The sequence below is a fragment of the Poecile atricapillus genome, chromosome 1 (genome assembly GCF_030490865.1).
Source record: "Poecile atricapillus isolate bPoeAtr1 chromosome 1, bPoeAtr1.hap1, whole genome shotgun sequence".
NCBI lineage: Eukaryota > Metazoa > Chordata > Aves > Passeriformes > Paridae > Poecile > Poecile atricapillus.
In genome coordinates, this window is record NC_081249.1 from 31,974,061 (window position 1) to 31,994,604 (window position 20,544).

The 20,544-nt window shown below is 42.4% G+C and overlaps 1 protein-coding gene and 1 long non-coding RNA gene across 2 annotated transcripts in view; one reads left to right on the forward strand and one right to left on the reverse strand.

Annotated features, from left to right (window-relative positions):
- Positions 1–3,588, reverse strand: part of ATP10A (ATPase phospholipid transporting 10A (putative)) — a 110,640-nt gene extending 107,052 nt beyond the window's left edge. Inside the window, exon 1 of the mRNA XM_058828620.1 lies at positions 2,756–3,588. Coding sequence (XP_058684603.1) covers positions 2,756–3,198 — 443 coding nt within the window. The 5' untranslated portion in view covers positions 3,199–3,588. The remainder of the gene's footprint in view (positions 1–2,755) is intronic.
- LOC131574202 (uncharacterized) overlaps positions 2,926–20,544 on the forward strand; it is a 44,748-nt gene continuing 27,129 nt past the window's right edge. Inside the window, exons 1-2 of the long non-coding RNA XR_009276405.1 lie at positions 2,926–3,065; positions 8,202–8,322. This is a non-coding gene — a long non-coding RNA (uncharacterized LOC131574202). The remainder of the gene's footprint in view (positions 3,066–8,201; positions 8,323–20,544) is intronic.

Below are 20,544 nucleotides of genomic sequence, written 5' to 3' on the forward strand. Positions count from 1 at the left end.
CAACACAGAACTTGAGACAGAGGGCTTTTCTCTACTACTGAAGCAAAAGTTCCTGTCTCTATTTGCTGACTGTTATAAATCAATGTTATTTTGCTGTAGTTTGAACGCTGTAGTCTGTGTTTGAGGTGGCTCCAGCAGCTGTGTGGAAGGCTGGCAGGAAAGTGAGCCCATCACAGCACAAAGTCCTGGAACTCAGATACATCTCGTCTTGCAGAAGGCCTTTCCAACAAGCTATGAACAACTAATAAGCAAGAGATGAGTTCCCACCCCCTGACAGTCCATGGGGAACACAGGACTGCAGCAATGCTCATAAAGCTGCAGCAGCATTTCTATCGAGGGCAGCATTTGCATCAAAGTCTACCCCTACCACAAGGAAGTGGCAAGTAGGGGGAGGGAGAGACAGTCTGGTTTGCTAAGAAGGTAGTAAAACTGATAAGGGACCAGCATGTGATAAAATCCATGAGAGGAGAAAGCTGTCATTTATTACTTCCTTATATGACATGCTTCAACATTTTTCCAGAAACAAGGTCACTAAGGAAACAAAGTAAAAGTCAGGATCAATCCCTTGTGTTTCTCCTGGCATGACACCTCTCTAAGAAAACAGCTTTTCTGAACTCACGCCCAGCAACTTCAATGACCTTGATACAAATCTCTCAATCTTGGTACCCGGTCACTCAAGTTAGCAAGAATCTTAGCTCTTATCTGCAGAAGTAGCAAGTTCCTAATCCCATCTCGCTCACTGGAGCTGGAGGATGTTTAAAAAGGTGACTTGGTGAAGTTTATAAAAAGCTACAAAAGAAGAAAAAGTGGGCCGATTAAAAACGTAAGCAAATTACTTTAACCACATGTTTTGTTGTATTTTTTAATTGTGGGAAGCAAGCTTTCCCTAGGGACTGCTGGAAGGTGAAAATAGGTGAGCTGCTGCTGGGGACCACGGCTCTGTTGCGGGCTGTAAGCACACACCGTTCAGCTCTGCATCCAGCCAGAAAGCTGTGTCTGAAGAGGTGACAGAGCTCTCACACTTCCACGCTTGCTGCCCCACAGGGATTTGGCCGACATGTGTCTTTGATGCCAATGCAAAGGAAAACCACTCCCAAATTAATCTGTGCAAGTGTCACTCAGCAGCATTCTAAACTCTGAAGTTAAAGGAACAATTCTGACTTGGTCTGCAAAAGCACAAGCATGACAAAGGGTAGTGCAATTACTTGGGATTCACAAAAGACTGGAAGTGATATTAACATCAAAGGTACACCTTTTCTCATTGTCATGTCTACTTTTTTGACAGCAGAGAGGGATATGGAAAATTGCTGGGGGGAAAACATTCCAGAATTAATATCCCAGTACTGGTATTTGTCAATATTTTGAGCATCTTCTGCACTGGGCACTTAGTGCTTTTCAACCTAGCACAAGAGCTTGTTTCTAAACTGATTTTGTTTGGAAAAGGATAGATTAACCATCCTTATTAGCACTATGTTACTTTCTGCATGAGTAGCCCCTTACAAGACCTCCTGCAATCCATCTTCCTCAACACCAGAAGTGCTCAGAGTTCTCCACGTACTAGGCACAGGCATAGGTTAGCAGCAACTATATGTGTGACTTGACTGGGTTGTTTTTGGTTTAGTTTACAGAAATAAGGCCATTTTACTTATGTTTTTATGCGTGCATATCTACTGGTGGACGAATATCCCTGGGTGAGATTGCTTACATGATAAGTTTGTGAAATAACAAGCTGAGTCTGCTGATGTTGGAAATGCAGCCTTTTACGAGTTCTTTTTCAGTGTATTTTTTTTCATGCCTTTCTTGCAATAGGAGAGTTGCTCTCTGTCTCGTGCTTACGTCAGCCCAGAAGACCCTCCCAGACAGTCTGTGGAATCAGAGTGTAAGTTTCTTGGCACGTGTTTCATTTCTTTTAGCCTTAGAAGCATCAGAAATGAAACTAAAATCTGCTTTCTCAGAAAATATAGTCTTCTCTCATTCCCCAGGAAAACTTAGCCTTAGACTACTAGGAGATGACTGGCACTCAGAGGAAAGCAAGACAAAAATTTCGTAAAGCTGGCTTCTAAGCACAGAAATGTTGATGCAAAAGTTATTTCAGTCTAATTTACAAATACCAAAGCAGTGCTCTAAATGTATTGCCCAGATCATTAGAAAAACTAATTCTGAGACATAAGTGACCTAATGCTCCATCACAAGCACTGGGAAATAGCAAAGTCACAGGGAATTATGACATTTGAGATAATAAATAAAAAACATTTGCTTAAAAGTAAATGTTCAGTGGAAAAACTTTAGAAAGGCAGTCTGGCCTCACTAATATCACATCATGAAACCTCACAGACCTAACTGAAATTCAGAAGCCTTTGGCTTCTATCCTTCTTTCACTCATTGAAGATTTAACAGCAGATTGTGTGAGTTCTCATATTACTATAATGAAACTAATGTGTGGAACTATACAGAAGTGTAATTTTCTGCACACACCGGGAAGTGTTTGCATGTAGTGATTTACTGCGGGACCCCACCGGTCAGAGCAGATTCACTTTCACCTGTAGGTACAGGACTGAACGAACTCCTGCAGTTCTGAGTTGAGTTGGGTGACACCAGTTCCACGGGCAACTGGAAGGTTCTTTGCACTTGAAGTGGAAAGGAAAGCCCTCCACAATGGACCTGCCGACTGCCCTCACCTCCGCTCACTGGTGCCAGGCGGGGCTGTCAGCCAGCACGGCGCTGCCGTCCCCTGCCCTCACCCGCCCTGCCTCACCTGCTGTACACCAGGCACTCCATGTGGTTGATCTCCTTGTCGGAGCGGTAGCGGCTGTAATCCTCCCACAGGTCCTTGATGGCGGTGACCGCCAAGATGAAGAGCACGGGGGCCAAGGCCAGCTCCGGCTGGAAGGCATTGACGGCTGGCACGAAGTTGAGGAGGGCGATGAACACAAAGTAGACGTTGGCCAGGCGGTGGAACTGCTCAAAGAGGTTCTTGGGCAGGAAGGACAAAGCCGTGTACTTGGTGGTCTTGAGCCGGTTGCAGGCCAGGACCGTCCTCTTGGACTTCTCCGGCTCGGCCTCAGGTAACAGGAGGCTGGAGCGCACCAGCCGCGTCTTACTCTCCTTCTTCTTCCTCCGTCTCCTCTTCCTCTGCCTCTCCTTCCCCTCCGGCAGCACCTGGGGCGCTCCCTCTCCTCCTGCCGTGCCCTGGGACATCGCTGCCGCCCCGGTATCCTCGCCCGGGCGGCGCGGGCAGCTCCCACGGGCAGGCACGGCCCTAAGTTATCATCCTCCGCCGCCCGCCACGGCTCTCCTTTCCTCTTCCCCTCCGGGGGCGGGCGGGGGGAGGAGGGCTCTCTCGAACCCGCTCCTAGCCGCTCTGCCGGGACCTCGCTCTTTCTCCTCCTCCTCCTCCTGGCCGGGGAGGGGACGTGGGCAGGCGGGGAGCCGAGCCCTCCTCCCGCGGGCCTCTCCCCGTCCCAGGCGCGGGGGATGCGGGGGCCGCCGTCCCGCGGCCGGGAGCGGGCAGGGCCGGGGAGCGGGAAACGGGAGCGGCCCTTCCGCGCACAGCCTGCCCCGAGCGCCGTCCCGACCCGGCAGGGCACTTTATCGGCGGCTTTTGACTTTGAGTTACGTGTGGGACGGGGAAGGAGGTTCGAGCGAGGAAAGAGAAAATTCCCACTGAAGCGTCGGCGCTGCGTACTGGCCTTTATCCACGGTGCCCCAGCAGCAGCTGGTGGGAGTTTTTACCAGCTGACTCACGGCGAAACGCTCCACTTTCTGCCTGAATCCGTGTGCCACGTTTATACTCATCCCAATGCTTAGCCTGGGAGTTAGGGCACGACATCCCCCGGCTCCTCGTGTCTGTCTGGTACACCAGCTCTGTTGGCCACGGCGCCTGGGACAGCCCCAAAGGTGGGAACCAGAAAAATGAGGTTTCCGATGGAAAGCATTAGGCACTGCCACCCCCGCACACGCCCTGGCAGTGGTGTGCTGTAACGCACGTTCGGGGGCGCCCCTGTGGATTTTTCTATTCCCTTGTCGTAGGGTAGGTTCTACCAGCAAGGATTGGAAAATGCCAGTCTGTTGCTCTATGGTTTACGCTCTGCACTTTCTGGAGAAAGATACAGTTATGGGTCATGATGGATAGACAAGAAATACAGAAGAGAAGATAATTTAGATTGAAAGATTTAGTCTAAAATCACAAATAGACAAATGCAGTAAATAAATGCAGATATTTAAATAACAAATAATAAGAGAATAATTAAATTATTGCTACTAGGTGTGAGATTACAGCATCGCTTGGAGTTGGGATTTAAGAGCATACCCTTTGGATATGGGATTCTGCAGGCAGCATGACAGGCTGCCACAGGTCATTCCAGGGTGTGTCTAACCTGTAGCCCAGATGTGTTTTATGGTGGTCCTGATCCTGTGATATCCCAAGGTGGGATCATTTTGAGTTCAAAAACAAGCCCTTCATACCTGTCAGCATGTTTTTTGTTATCACAGAAAATAAGCATAGAGTATAAACATCTAGTCTTGATACGAGGTCAGGACACGACTGGGGCATTTTCTGGGAAAGTACCTAGTCCCACTCAGATGCTGCCATGGCAAATTCCATGAAGCCCAAGAAGTGAAAGCCATTACCTGAACCTCACAGATTGTATGTGCTGCTGTGTTTTCATCCTTCCTTCTCCCATTACTCTTTACAGTGTCCAGTTAATTATGAGCCCTTTTCAGGCCCTGAGGCACTATGTGAGTGCTAGTTCAGCACAAGACTTGATCCTGGTACCACAAACCCTTTACCAATCCTGCTGTCTACTCTTCTGATGCTACTTCAAACTTAGCAGGGATTCCCTGGGTTTCTCAGGTCTTGGAATATACAGCAATTCCTTGTTGGAAACAACTAGGTTTTAGTTAGTGCAAGGGGAGAAGGGAAAATTTGTCTGGTGGGGTTTTTTATTGTTGTTTTTGGTGTTTGTTTGTTTTGGTTTTGTTTTATTTTTGGTGGGGTTTTTGTTTTGTTTTTTCTGCTCTTTTGTTGAAAAGAGAAAAGTACAAAATGTTAAGAGAAAAAAATATGACAAATTTAAAAATCCCTCCCAATTTCAATTTTCTGTGTACTTTTTTGTTTTGTTTGTTCATTTGCTTACACTTGGGGTTAACTTAAAAAGGAAGCTGGAATGAACAAATGTCCTTTTTCTGTGCTTTGGAAATGCTGAAATGGGATGAGTAGGACATTTAACCATTGTGCAATATTCCCATAAACTGAACTTCACCCATCCAAGGACTCCTTTCAGACAGCAGCAGATATTCCAAAAGTGAATTGCTGGACTTTCTGCCACTGTCCTGCCAGCCTCTACAACAATTTTGTGGGGCTCTCATTCACCCCAGGCCTCCAGGAGCTGTTCAGGCTTCATTTTTCCTCTAGATAGTCCTCCGGCTTTCTAACACAGATTAGAGGAGAAGCAACAGTAGTATTTGTTCCTTTCTCTTGTCAAAGCACATCACCTCTTAGAATAAACTGTTCATATCTTTTATCAATGCCAGGTGACTCAAATGGCTGGAGTATAGTACATCTGAGTGGACAGATGGTGCACACACTAGTGTTGTGGAGTAGTGAGAGCCTGTGCTGGGAGAAGTAAGCCAGTTTCTCAGTCACTTGAGTCCACCACATAAAAATGGTGTGTAAATCATTAAAAAATGGTGTCTAGATCAGGTTTAGCACTGCATATTCAGCAAACTTTCAGTAACTGAAAGTAAATTAAGGGTTAGATATGTAGTAACTTTCAACTTTCAGAGTACTCAATGCAAGGTAAGAAAAGACAATTCTCACATTTCCCTTAAGCTACTTGTTTAAGGAAAACATCTGTGTAAGTTTGGAGAGCCTGACCTGGGATGAATTGTGCTTACACTTAGTGGTATTGGCCAAACCTGTGACACCAGATATCCCAAGATTGTCAGTCACAATCTCACAATTACAAGAAATGGTCTCTAAGTCAGTGTCCTATACTTTAAAACCTACTTTACTTGTGTAGTTTTGGAGTGCTCCTGATTCACATTAACAAGATTTCTTCTGCAATGGAGTAACAGGAGAGAAAGATAACAGAAGCTGAAAGTTTTTATGTAATTCCCATGAGCTGAGTTTTGCAAACAGATATAGCAGCAGAAAGATAACAAACAGTTGGGTGGAAGCCTCTGAAGAATTATGCTTTTGTTTGCTAAATTGTTTCTTTAAAAGCTGTTTAAAGCCTTTGTATTTGAGTATGTATTGGCAGTTAAGTGCCACCCTTGGAAAGTTTCACTGTAAAAAAAGAGAAAGTGTGCCACACCCCACTCATCAAGAACTAAAAAGCTCTTCTGTCATTGACCAGGACTTTCTCTGTTGCTGATACAGGCAAGCTAAAGTATTTCGAGGCAGTGCCATGATGAAAAGATGTGGCACCCCTCTGCTTTCTGTGCAGTCACATGAGGAATTCAAAAATCGGGATATTTATACTAAAAGCTGACAAAATGTAATCCATGATAAATAAAAACAAAAGACTTTAAAAAGTCTTTAATACTTAGTGTTTGTTAGGCTTTTCTAGCCAAAAAAATTTGTCAGTGTAGACACTCCCAAGAATTTAATCCTTCCTTTCCATTTGCAAATAAAACTGTGCACAAAGGGTTTGCGAAAGCACGAATATTTGTATCTAAACTCATATCTGACCTCTCCCTGCCTACACAGTCCAAGTATGTGAGGTTGGAAATAAGAGGCAGGAAGACAGTAAATTCAGCTTTCAACTGGTACAAAATACACATGCACAAGTCTGGCTCTAGTTTTTTAATACAAAAGGACAAGTATGTTGCTTTTGTTGTCAGCTGCAGTATACCTGCATCTTCTTTTTATGGAGTCTTCTGGAGGAAAGAAGGTGAAAGAAAATTTGCTTTAAATCACTCTGGATAATGCATGGATCCTACGAAGTACCACTCTCAAGAAACAGATCAAGCAAACCATTTTGAAAAGCTGGAGGAGCCAAAAGCCAAAGACTAGATTTACTGGATAACCTGAACTAAAATGTGGACACTTTACAGTTTTTCAGGGTCATTGGAGTGAAGCACTAAACCCAGGTGATGTTTGTAGCTTGCTCTTTGCTGTAATTGCTCCCTGCACCCGCTGACATCGCCTTCCTGTCCAGAGCTCTTCCTTTGCTGTCACATGGCTTTTTCTGAGCATCCTTCATTTCACTGCATTTTGCTTGGTATCTGCTCTTATTTCTCCTGCCATTAACCTGAATCCAGCTTCTGATGTGCAATATCTCTTGAATATCAAGCTCTCTCCAGAGCCTTTCCCAGTCCCTAGCTTTTTTTTCAACTCTGCACATTTTCTTCAGATCAAAGACTAAAATTGAAAAAGGAGAGATGTTCTAAGCATCACTTATGTTAATAATATACCTAGTGAGCTCTTTGATAGCCTGGGCCACTAAAAGCTGAGCATTAAGGTATGACACTGCCTTTAAGGCTAGAAGGAACTACAGGATTTTCTGGCTCAAGATACTGTATTGACTTGGCCTTTTAGATGCCACACATGCTAGAGCTTGAAATCATTATTGAACTGTTATGTGAACAGTCCATTTGCTTAGAGATCAGATAACCAGTTTTATTCCTCTTCTCAGGATCATCAGCCCTGATTATATTTGAACTATTTTTTATGGCATGGGGTTTTGTCAGTATGCAAGAGTCATAACATCAACCAAAAATGCCTCTAGCCTTATGGTTGTGTAAAACAGTTGGAAGTTGGCATCCACCTGAATGCTAAGGATGAAAACACCATAGACATAGAGATAAGATTACATATACATTACTGATGTAATAACTCCTGATTTGACTTGTCATGGTTTTGGAAATCTTGGAGTGACCATTATTCCATTTTAACAATTAGCTTCTTCCTATCACAAGAAAGTGAAGCAGACCTAATTTTAACATAGTCTAATTTACTAGGCCACTTCTGTAATATTTATGTGATCCTAAAATAAAGATTTCCCATGTTGGATATTGCCAGAAACATCTGTCAAATTACTCATGATTCTTCTTTGGTCCAGAGGAGTTTAATATTAACATGCATTATATTATGGAACCACCCAGAGGCCTTAGTTGGAATCTGGGACTTTAAGAACTATAAAAATAACTGTAAAGACATGGTACCACACATCAGACAAAATCTGTTCTGCCCTTTGCAGATGAGACGTATCCCATCTGGTTTCCTGTAAAAGGGACAGGCATGCATGTTTTGAACAAGCTGAAAGAAGGCAAGAAGCTTTCAGTGTGAACAGCCTGCTGAAAATGCCAGAATTTGATGAGGTGAGACGGCAGCCAAAATGGCATCATTCTTCATTTCCTTCTAGTCTGCAGGAGATATGTAGATACACACAGACATGCACATGCACATACAGAAGTATATATATGAGTGTGTGTGTTTATGTATATGTACACCACAAGCAGTCTCATAGAGTCATAGGATGGCTTGGGTTGGAAGGGTTCTTAAAGATCATCTAGTTCTAATCTCACCGTCATGGGCAGGGATGCCACCCACAAGAAGAGGTTGCTCAAGGCCCCATCCAAATTGGTCCTGAGCATCCTGCCAGGGATGGGTCATCCACAGCTTCTCTGGGAAACCTGGCCCAGCGCCTCTGAGTAAAGAATTTCTTCCTAACACCTAATCTCTTGTTTTTTAGTTTAAAATCATTACCCCATGTTCTTTCAATATCTGCCCATGTAAAAAGTTACTGTCCCTCTTTTTTATAAAACCCCTTTAAGTACTGGAAGAATCCATTGAGGTCTCTCTAGAGTATTCTCTTCTCCAGACTCATTATCCCCAACTCTCTCATCTTGGCTTTTTAGAAGAGGTGCTCTAGCCCTCTGATCATCTTCATGCCCCTCCTCTGGTCCTGTTTGAACAGTCTTTCTTGTACTAAAGACTCACTCCAGAGCTGGACACAGTCCTCTAGGTGGGGTCTCACAAGAGTGGAGTAGAGGAGCAGAATCACCTCCCTTGACCTACTGGCCCCACTTCCTTTGCTTCAGCCCACAATGTGGCTCACTTTCTGGGCTGCAGGTGCATATTCACAGGTCATGTCCAGTTTTTCCTCCACCAAGTCATTCTCTGCGGGCCTGCTTTCAATAAATTCTCCCAGTCTGTACTCATCTCTGGGATTGCTCTGACCCTGATGCAGCACCTTTCACTTGGCCTTGTTGAACCTCATGAGGTTCTTGTGGGCGCACTTCTCAAGGTTTTCCAGGTCCCTCAGGATAGCATCCCCTCCTTCAGTCATGTTAATTGTACTGCTCAACTTTGTGTCACCTTGGTGACTCAATTTCACTATCCATGTAATTGATGAAAGTATTGAAGAACACTGGTCCCAAGACAGAGCCCTGATGGACACCACCCATGACTGACCTCCACCTGGACATATAGCCATTGAGCACAGCTCTGTCTACATGCAGAGAAATCCCATTCCTTTGCTTCTCAACAGGCAGAGGGGAGATTTGTGTCCCAAGGTGAGCAGGAGCCATGTGAGAAGGAGGCATGTTCAGTGTTGCAGCACTAAGGGAAGTCGATCTTGTTCAGGGCCTGAGCAGCCCTGCTGGACCTTTTCAGTGCAATGATAAGACATTACTGAGGAACACCTTCTACCTTTTGGAAACGAGAGCAGTGTTCACTGAAATGTTTTTCCCATCTACCATGCCCCAAGGGCACTTGCATCTCGAATCCTGCCAGGTACGTGTTGCAGGATCTGCTCCACCACACCCAGATGTTCCATCTAATGAAGGATTCACAGAGGCTGTCTGGTGTGTAAGGGGCTGGAGGGGGAAGGAGGCTACAACACTATGGAATGCATACCTTTCATTGGTGTCTTGAGTAGAAATAAGCCTGTTCAGAGTGTAGAGGGCTGCCATGTCTTTTCTCCACCACCTGAATAGCTGTGTCCATTCTATGACGCTGTTTGCATGACCCCTGGCTAATGAGCCAAGTGGCCTGTTAAGCCTCAGGAAAGGCAGATATGGAAATTGGTAGTACTGTATAATAAACTAGATAAAAAACTAGTCAAGGTGTAGGACAGCTGTAAATTAAAAACATAGAGCATTCAGGTATCTGTAGTTAGCTTGTAGGCATGGCAATAGTGAAAAATACCACTTTGTAAATGCTTAATGACTAGTAATATTTGAGATGTAAGGAACAACCATATAGAGCCATTGATCAGCATTTAGAGCTTTCAGATCTGGAAGTTTCCTCTAGTAATCTCAAATAGCTGAAAAAATGCTGCCACAATTGGTGGAGAAAGACTGCCAATTCTAGGACACCAAGAACATCTGAAAATGTGTCAGTAGGTAAATGGATCAGTGAAGCACTTCATTTTCCACTGACTGTAGAAGGTGCAGAGGAAGGTGTTTCCTTGGGGGTATCCAAAGCTAGGCAAAGTAAACTTGCATCTTAATATCTTGCCCAAGCCAGTCCACAGCAGAACAACCAACACTCCATTGTGAAAGACAAGGTTGAACTGGATGGGGCACTTGCAATGCAAGATGAGTGCAGGAGAAACCCCAGCCATGTGAGAATTCTGTGTCCACTCAGCTGTGCCTGGCACACCAGCCAAAAATTAGAATACACAGTGGCAAGTTGTTCCTTTTAGCAGTGGAAAATCAGAGACAGCTCTTTACCTACTTAACCTCCCCCTCGCAGAAATATTTTTTTTTAATGTCCAAGGCATTTACAGGGAGAAATCTATTGCTTCAGTCTATCAACTAACATACTCATACACAGGCACACTGCAGAAGAGGAAATGCAGGAAAACCTATGTAATTAACTGCAGGAGTAAAAGCAGACAGATGCTATTTATAGAAACTGCAGTTTGTGAAAAAAGGAAAGTTAATATCCTTACTGCGGCACTGCCAACTCTTGCTATTTCATGGTGAGTCTCCCGGTATTTGTTGCTGTTCTTAAAGCTGAATTTCCTTGCATAATGTGATTTTGCAACAATCCCAGCTTGCTAAGGCAAGAAAAATACCGTTGGAAAAAACTTCAATGTGGGAACCCCAGAAGCAGAAAATAAAGAGGAGAATATAAAAAGACTTAATGTTTTTGCAACCACTGTGATTCTTAAATCAATTCGATGACTTTTTAAAATCCTGGTAATTTTTAACACCAAGCACTTGGAAGTGATTCTATTTGTACAGGAGCTGCTGTGGGATTTCCTGTATGGATGAAGTCAAGACCTATTTCACATCTCTCCAAAAAGAAAATACTGTCTCAGGATATTGTTCCTGAATGGCAAATTGGGTGTCTCCTTAAATTAAGAGAGATTTAATGACTCATCATGCTTATATTTTGCTATATCTAGATATCTTAAAAAAATTTTGCCCCAAAAAGCTAATTAAAGATGCTTGGATGAGTTTTTACAAGAATTTGTCTGAGGAAAGCTAGCTATGCCTTCACTGGAGAATTAACAAAGGGAAGCTGGAGCTCTTTCACGATTTGGTTGTTAGTCAGGATTGCTTGAAGAGAAGATTGTGCAAGCCAATGTTTTCTTGCTGGCTAGACTCTAGAGTCACATCTGACTCTGGATTTTGTGACTCTGCAAGGCAAAACAAGACTTCCATTCAGCTCAGATGCCGGGTATGCAGAGAAAAGAAGTGGCTGCAGGCTCTTCCTCCTTCTGGGAAGAGGAGCGCTGCTTTCAGTCTGCTTCAGGTCTAAGACAGCAACTGATTGATTGTCTCTTGCCTAGAGCTGGCCCAGAATGGCCAGGCTTAGTACAAAGCGTTGTAAATGGGCTGTAAACAACGAGATTTGAAAAGAAAAGGAAGAAAAAGCCTCAACAACAGGAGAATAAAAGGGTGACTTTCCCCGCCTTTGGGGAACTCATCTATAAGTAGAACTGATTGGAAAAAAATCTGGTTCATTGAGCCGGACTGCTTTGTTGGACATCTAGCCTGGAGATCTTTTGCTGAATTTAAGGCAGCATTTTCAGTGGTATCTGCTGGGTTTGTCAGGAATCTTGTGATGCAGCTTAAAAGGGGGGTTAACCCAATCTGTTTTCTGCTTGCCCCAGCAACAAGGGTAGCCCTAATGTATGGGATCCTCGACTCTGCAACACTCATCTCGGTAGCTGGGGCCGTTCTAGCTGCTCTGGAAGCTTGCAGGCTTCTTAATGTGTTTGCTAGCATCACCAGAGGAACTGGTAAATGCAGTATTTTAGTTACTCACATCCTGAAAAATATTTCAAGTAAAGCAGTGCTTTGGGACTAGTTCAGACTATCTCTAAAATAATATAGTCCAGAGTAGAAAGTTACTTGTAACAGAGCAACACAAGCTTCTGACTAGTCCCGTTTTTAATCCTTGTGTCCAAATTCATGGCTGAATGCCAAGATCCAAACAGTTATTTGCTGCATACTTTAAGAACACTGTGATGTATGTCAAACTTACTGTTTCCAGTGACCATAAGAGTAACTCATACTTTTGGCTTACTAAAACTAATGAACTTGAGTGGAGACTTGCTCTTAACAGCTATCTAACCATGTGTTTCTGCAATGCTAGAATAGACCTGATCCGACTTCTACTGAAGTGGGTAGAGAGATCAATTCCAATTGACAAATTCTCTATAATTTCCCAACAGATTAAAAACCTAAAAAGATTCAGAGACTCATTATTTGATTTTTGGTGGTTTGTTTGGATCTTTTTGCTGGTGTAATCCTCCATGTGTAATGGCTGTTCTGTAGACCTCTCTGTGATGCACCAAGCAATTGCTAGTAAAGGCTGTATGACATCAGAGTGTATGTAAGCATCAGTTATATCAGGGAATGTATATCACAAAAACAGCTGAAAGATTACTTCTAATTCAGCATTCACTAATGCAGTAAATATTAAGACTGTATGAGACTTGTATGTAAGACAGTATATTAAAATGGGAGGGGAGGCTTTTTATAATCAACTAGCTTTTGCTGTGTTTGGAAAAACAGAGGGTTAGTGCTGGCTCTCTTCTGATCTGGAAGTAACTCTCAGTGGTGGAAAAAATTAATATTCCTTCCACCCCATTGTCCAGAAGTTGAAAGTTCCAACCAGTTCCCCATAACAGCACTTCCATGGTGCTGTGCTGGTTTATTGACTTGAAAAATTGCTGCTTCTGCTTTGCCAGCTGTGTCAGTGATCCATGTTTCTTTCCTTTCCCTACTTACTCTTCCCTGCTGGCCTTATTTAAACAGGCTTTATTGTCTGTGTTTTTATATTATCAGGTAGCACTACTAATATTATATACTATAATATATACTACTACACAGAATGTGACCATAAATAGGCTATACATATAATATACAGCACCCACCATATGTGCACAATATAAGCACACATATGTGCAGCCATTGAATGCATACACAGTCTGTGTGGACACACACTGGACCAGTCTCTGCAAAGTGTACATGGTCACTTGATGTTGTACAGAGATGTAGTAATCTGCTGTGTGTAGTGATGTAATCTGAGAGATTTCTGTAGGCCATTGCTTTCTTCTAGTAATTTAGTTAAATTCATTAAGCAAAATCTATTATTTCATACTGCAGCTCAAGCTCTTGTATGCCTTGCTTGCAAGAAAAGCAGTGGACTTGAGATAACTAATGTTTTAAATGAATAAGATGTGGGAAATGAGAAGGAATGCCAGTGAAAGGGTGGTGTATCAACAGTAGTTAGGAGAAATCTCAAGAGAAGCCAGCATAATAAATTTCAAGGGTGGAGGAGAACTGCAATGGCAACACAGTGTTTTGATCAAAATAAGGCAACTTTTATGTGTAATGAAGCACTAGCCCATGGTTTTTAAAGACCCATGCATTCAACAACCACAGGCTGCCTTTCAAGTTTACAGGCTACTATGTCTTCGTATTAAGAAAGGATATAGTTTATAATTCTCTTTCAACAAAACACCACATAGCTAGCACAGCAATGAAAACCAGACTTTTAAAAAACAAACAAACAAACAAACAAACAAACACACAAACAAACCCTGGTGAGTACTGTTTCTTCTGTTTATTCTTGATTTGTTGATTTTTTTTATCCACTATTGCTCGCTGTCTGCTTGGTAACAACATGAAAATCTCTCTGTCTTTCTGACCCTCCTTTCCTGCTCCTTTAGCTCCCTTTTGCCTAACACAGACCTTGGCCAGCAACATGACAAACTGTTGCAAGGTATATGCATCAATCAGAGGAGTGCTGAAGTGTGATCTGCAGCCAGCACAGCTGTGCCAGCAGAACCCCCTAGTATGGATTAAGACATATCAGCAAAAGTGCTCTTTTACAGGATGATTTTTTTTTTCCTCAAAAGGTCTGCAACAAGCTCTATCAGCAGAAGTGGAGTTTTCTCAGTCTAATGTGCAACTGGAGTATGAACACTGTGCCCAAATGTAGCCTATCAACACCAGACTACCTCATACAGCACTTGGCATAAATTTGGCTTTCTGCACTTTAGAGGTTAATAAGAATATCTCCTAAACTCATATCAGAGCCTTGGCTCTCTGCCCTCTTCCACTCACTCACTCACTCACTCACTCACTCACTCACTCACTCACTCACTCACTCACTCTCCTGCTTTGGCCTCTTATCATTCCTCTCAAACTTACCCAAGCTTTTGAATTTCACCTCACCACCATTTATTCTGTGTACTCTAATCTTTATTGTCACATTCTCCACACACTTTTTGGTACCTCCTGCCTGCCCTTAGAAAACAGTTTTCCTATTTCCTAGATATGAGCATTTTTGTATCAGACTATTAATGCAGGGCATATAAAAGTGAATATTTTTGTTCCCTAAGCTCCTATAATGTACAAAAGAAAAATAACACATTTGGGTATTTTTTTATTCGTCATCTGGTATTTGGAATGTTGGAACTTATTTTCGTGCAATCAGTTCTAATTTCCTGCTCTAGTATTTATATGAAAACTGATATTCTGATATAATAACCCAATTTAAGTATTTGGGGGCTTAAGGATCATTATTTTTCATCATCTGTCATTTACAGAACAAACTGGTTCAAATCCTACAGCACTTATTTGTTCTTTGCCTAAAACCAATGAAAGCCACTTAATCCCTTTTCAGCTTCCAAAGCGATGTCAATGCAGGGAGAGGGTGGCAGGAGGAAGCACCTGGACTTGAGCCGCATTTCCACTGCTGGTATCTGTTTATACTGAAATGATCAACAGTTTAGACAATGCCACTGCAGCTGAAGAGTCACCCTCCAGCTCCAGTGCTAAGAAACCATTCACCACAGGGGAGATGATTTGGGGTGGAAAAGATGTCTCGCCCTTTCAGAGGAGCAGAGGAGCTTCTGGTTCTGCTGTGCATGCAGAGTGAGCCTGAGGGGCTACACTTGTGCTGGTATACTGAGGATTTAACATCTGAGCGAGGTTCTAAGAACCCAGAAAGTAAAGAGTGCTTTGTAAACTGGGTTTATCTATTGTCATGACACAGTGGACATGACTGCCAGGCCTGAAATCTTACCTTTTAGCAGGTGTGCATGAGGCATTGAGGTTTTTGTGGGAAACTGGGAACTTACATGAGACTATGTTATGTAAATATCAAGTGACTCAGTTTGACTGATGTAATCCTTGGTGCAGAACTCTGTCTTCCTTGACTCCTCCATGATTAAAAACAAAGTAGAAATAAACTGTGGGCATATAATCACCTGGAATGCTTAATTTTTAGCTCAGTTTTTAGTCCCAAATATTGTTTTGATTGGTGCCACCTACCAGTCTTTCAGGCAATGTTTGGCCAATGGTTTGGAGCATAATGTGTACCAGATTTTTGGGAGAGGATTATGAAAGAGATTGTCTAGCTCTTCAAAAGTGAATACTACTGTCCTAATAGCCTGCAGAGATTGGGCGCTTGCATACTTTATTGATTATTATACAAGTAGCCTCTGAGGCTGAATGTTTTATCCCTTCACACTTCTGTTTAACCCATGAGTTTTCTGTCTTTCATTTATATTCTCTTCTTCATCTAATTTTCTTTGTCTGCACAGTGAACAAAAACTAATTTTTCTTACCTGTAGACAACTTTCACTCCAATTCTCACATCCATGTTAACACTCAGCAGAATTAGGTAGTGCACTAACTCCTGGCAGATACCTGTCTCTCAAAGAATAAAGCAAGCTCAGGAAGCACTTGCTGATCTTTTGTTGGACAAACCAGTCCTTCCATCTCTTTTCAGACAGAATATTCTTTGCAGCTCATTGACTATCATACAAAAAAGCCACTGCTCTACTTCATTTTCACATCCCTAACAAATTGTGGCACAGCTGGGAACTCATCTTTCTGCTCCAGATGTTTCACTCCACTTTCTTCCCACTATATAAAATTGTCTCTTTTTTTTTTTTTTTTTTTCCCTAGCAGTGGTTTTATTCACCTTAAGGAAAATTTTAGGTGGGTTTGTTGGTTGCCCTGCAAATTAAGGAGTCCAAAAGACCTCAGGAGAAGGTCAAAATAAAGCTTTGAGCTGGTATTTAATTAGCATTTATCAACAAACAGATTTTAAAGCAAATATTAGTACAGGCTTACTAATAAAGGGAAGTGTTTGTGTAGTGTCACTCCCACTCATTTTCACCTTGAGGTATTTTCGGAATTGATGACCTGGAAAAGTGAGCAAGCAGTAAGTACAGTGCAGACTGTGGGCAGCAGGAAAAACTGTTTGTCTAAATTCACTGTTGTGACAACTTTGTGATAGAGACATCAGGCCCTGGTGTCCTTGGAGTGTAGGTGGGTGAGTGAGTCACTTATTGCTGTCCTGACTTGCCGTAAGTAGGTGGCTGTTCTCCGTTGTCAGAGTATGGTCCTTCAATTTTTATTCAGTGAGAGACATCACCATTTAAAAATGGATTTATTTTGGCTCACACTTGAATAAGTGGTGTCATTTTTTATTCTGAGCAAGAAGCTTCTTAAAAACAATATACTTCAGACCTGTCTATGGCCATTTACCAGTTCCATAGTCTTGAACCATTTTGCCCGCTTTAAAACAGTGCAACGTGTCTGAATGCAGATATGTTTGGAAGCAAAATTGCAGCCAAAAATTACCTTGGACAAATGCTGTGGTATAACTGTCATTTATTGCTGGTCATACTTCCTGTGACAGAAGCCATGCATAGGAAAAGAAGCAGGAAAAATGAGTAAGTAGCACTATGGCTAATGTGCTCATCTTATTCCAGACATCATTTCCTCAGGAGACTAGAAGAATGTGCAGATGGAAGAATCCTGGCATTGCTGCTATCTAAATGGGAGTTTAACACTGGGTTTACTGAAATGGTTTTAGTTAGCTGGGAAAATCTGTCAGAATTATTAGCACATTGTATTGAAAGAAGCATCAGAGTTTCTAGTTGCCTCCAGTTGCTGCAGAGCCTGTAGTCCTTTTGCTAAGGAACAAATGACTAAATGATTTCCAGGGGTCCCTTCCAACCCCAAACATTCTGTGATTCTGTGAAATACTGCCCACTAGCAAACATATAGCTGAGGAGGGCTATTGCAGGGCTGCTCCAGAAGGGTTCATTCACTGAAGGTCTTCTGTTACCTTTATTAAAAATGAAATACTCATCCACACTAACAGATATTTCTGTTACAAACCCAAATTTTTAATTTTGTGGCAAGCTGGACAAAACTGCTGAAAATTTAGGACAAAATCCTATACTGTCTGAATCATTAGCATCCAAACCAGCCAGTCCCAGTATGACAGATTGAAGGACCTGTAGTCAAGCTGAAAGGTACTTGTTCAAATCTGTCTTTCCTCTTTCTGAGAGTCTTCCCTCCTGCTGCTGGAAGGTGAGTGCAAAACCCCAAAGCAGCACCCATTCTGCAATCTTAGCAAGTTTCAGATTTGGTAACTGGATCTGGCTTTGGGGTAATTTTTCTTCATCTTCTTAGGGAAGAAAGAACTCATATTGTGCTTACTTTATCCTCCCTATTGCATTCAATAGAGAACTTTCTCTATTGAGAAAATATTTCTCTATTTCACTTTGGATATGTCCAGTTGCAGACCCATTTCTGTATTTCAGCCAGCACAGCCTGGGCTAGGAGCTGCTTGGCCTTGTTCCAAAGTGGAAGGGCCTTTTCCTGTTCCCTGGATATGCATCTTTGCTGCACTGGCATCCTGGTTCTCAAGGGCTGCAGGCATGGCTACTGCCTCTGAACACATTCAGCTTCCCTGAGCCTTCCCTTTTTTCTCTTCCATTTCTTCCTTCCAGCTCCCTTGTTCTATGTACCATGTACCATAGTCACTTCAGTTACCCTCATCAATTCAACCTTAGCCATGGGCAGTTTGCTTCTCGCTGAAGGCTGCAAGCATCTGGCCTCCTTTGCTTTCTCATGGTTCCTGTTTTTCTTGCACTCAGGAGAACTCAAGAGAGTTCACTTTGTTCCTCTTTTTCAGAAAAAAAAGCCCCTGACAACTTGAACCTACACACCTATTCTTCTTAACTCTGCTAGCTCAGCTTACAACCTTAAATATCATACTTAAATGGTTCTGTCTTTGAAAGATACGGGCAAATTTGAGTTTGGTACAAGAAGTCAAAGCACCATTAATGCCAGTAGATTTATACCATGGAAAAATTAGTCTAAATTGTCTGTTTCCCATTTAAAAGAGCCATCCAGAATAGATGTGCACTCTGTCCAGCTATACAGCTCATTCATCCTCATTGCCTGTGCCTCATGTGGCAGAAGGTTCTTTTTAAAGATTTCAGTAATAAAAAATCTTTCCATTTCTTGTAATACTCCATTGTTTGCAAGTTTGGACAATTCAGCGTACTTTTGGTAGGCTTCTAAGGATTAGTTCCTGCATTCTGGTTTCTTATTTTAGTACAAAAAGGCTGCTTATGAATATTTCCTAAGTTATAGTTGAATTTGCTGCTAGATATAAATCCTTATAAATACACAATTATTTTGAAAATGAGTAATTTAGAGAATAGTATGTATAGTGAATATTTAAAGCTTTGCTCCAGTTTTTTTGTCCAAAACCAAGAGTGACCATAAATGGCATTTGGAATAAGGAAATGACATTATATTTAGAATAGAAAGTACAGCTTTCTTATCTTTCTAGGATCCAGTGTGGCAAATCTGATTGTAAAACTGCCTCATTTTCTGATACGTCTTTTTAAACATTTCCTTCTCTTGAAAAAGTGCATGAGATTTAAAAAAAATCAGTTTAGTGACCAGGTGAGTTACATGCATGAAAAATTAAAAAAGGTAAATCCTTGTTAAATTTATTGGCTGCTCCAGATTCTAGATCAAGCTTTGCAAGCAACCTGCCTGTCTCAAGGACAGCAGGATATTGCATGGCTTTCACCAAAAAAAGGAGTATTCTGGGTCATGGTTGAACACTTCTGGTCAAGGAAGTTTCCAATAAGTCTGCTTTTAACCTGTGCCTGCCCTCTAGGTGAAATGCGTACTCTGCCTTTCATGTTCTGAAACACACCATAGTGGACAAGGTTTTGTAGAACAACTGTAGAAAATTTACAAGAGGTTTTTTCCTTGTTTTCATTATGGATCTATCTGAGGATGGATGTCCTTGCTCTGTCACTAGTGACAAGGTCTGCCAGGGCGGGGTCATCTTCCTATCCCATCAGTTCTTGACTTTGTCTGTTTCCTAATTAGCTCCTTAGGTGCTTTCTGGGATGGGGACGGCCTCTCACTGTGGATGACTGTAACAGCATATTGCACAAAGTGCAATACTTCTTCAGTACCACCAGTTTGTATTTCAGTACCACCAGCCTGAGTTTAAGACAAAAACATGGTTACTGCTAGAACCTGTGGGCACTCATGTTCACTCACTCATCTGTGACATTTGTGCTGCTTCTTCCTTCCTTCCCCAGACTCTTGTCCCTGTTCCTTTGCTGTAGGTCACCTGTCCCAAAACCAAGTTGGCTGAACAGTACATGTGAGCTTCAGCAGAAGCCTGGTCAGCCCCCTGTAACTCAGCTCCCCACATTTTATCTTGATACATCAGGGAAGATCTTGGTGCTTTCTTCTGCTAACCAGCCTCAGCAGAGAGGTGGTGACAAGCACTGGGGACAAGATGGGGTGGGAACCCCTCAGGAAGCTACATCTGTGTGCTTCCTAAGCTCTGTGAAATAGCTTTTATCACTGTTTGTACTGCATCTAGTCTGGAGACAGCACACGGAGCTTCAGAGCTTCACAGCAAACACAGCTACAACAGCAATTCTGTTTCTGGTCCATGCAAACCATTGGTTTGTCACCTGTAAACATTAAAAAGAAAAGTGACAGGAGAGAAGAGAGCCAGCTGAGAACCAAGGACAAATCCAGGGAGAATCACAACTCACACAGTTGTCCAGAGAAATCACTATAGATACTTAAGGCAAAATGGTTCTGCTTTTTTTCTCCTGTTTTATACCTCTTGGGTGCACATGGACCACTAGCTTCAAATAGTACTGGTAATTCTACAAGTAGAACATTACTGATAGTAATGGACATGGTGATTCAGTGAACAGCAGTGGGAGAACAGAGAAACATACAGCAGCAGTGGTCCAAAGATAGGGGGAAAAAAAC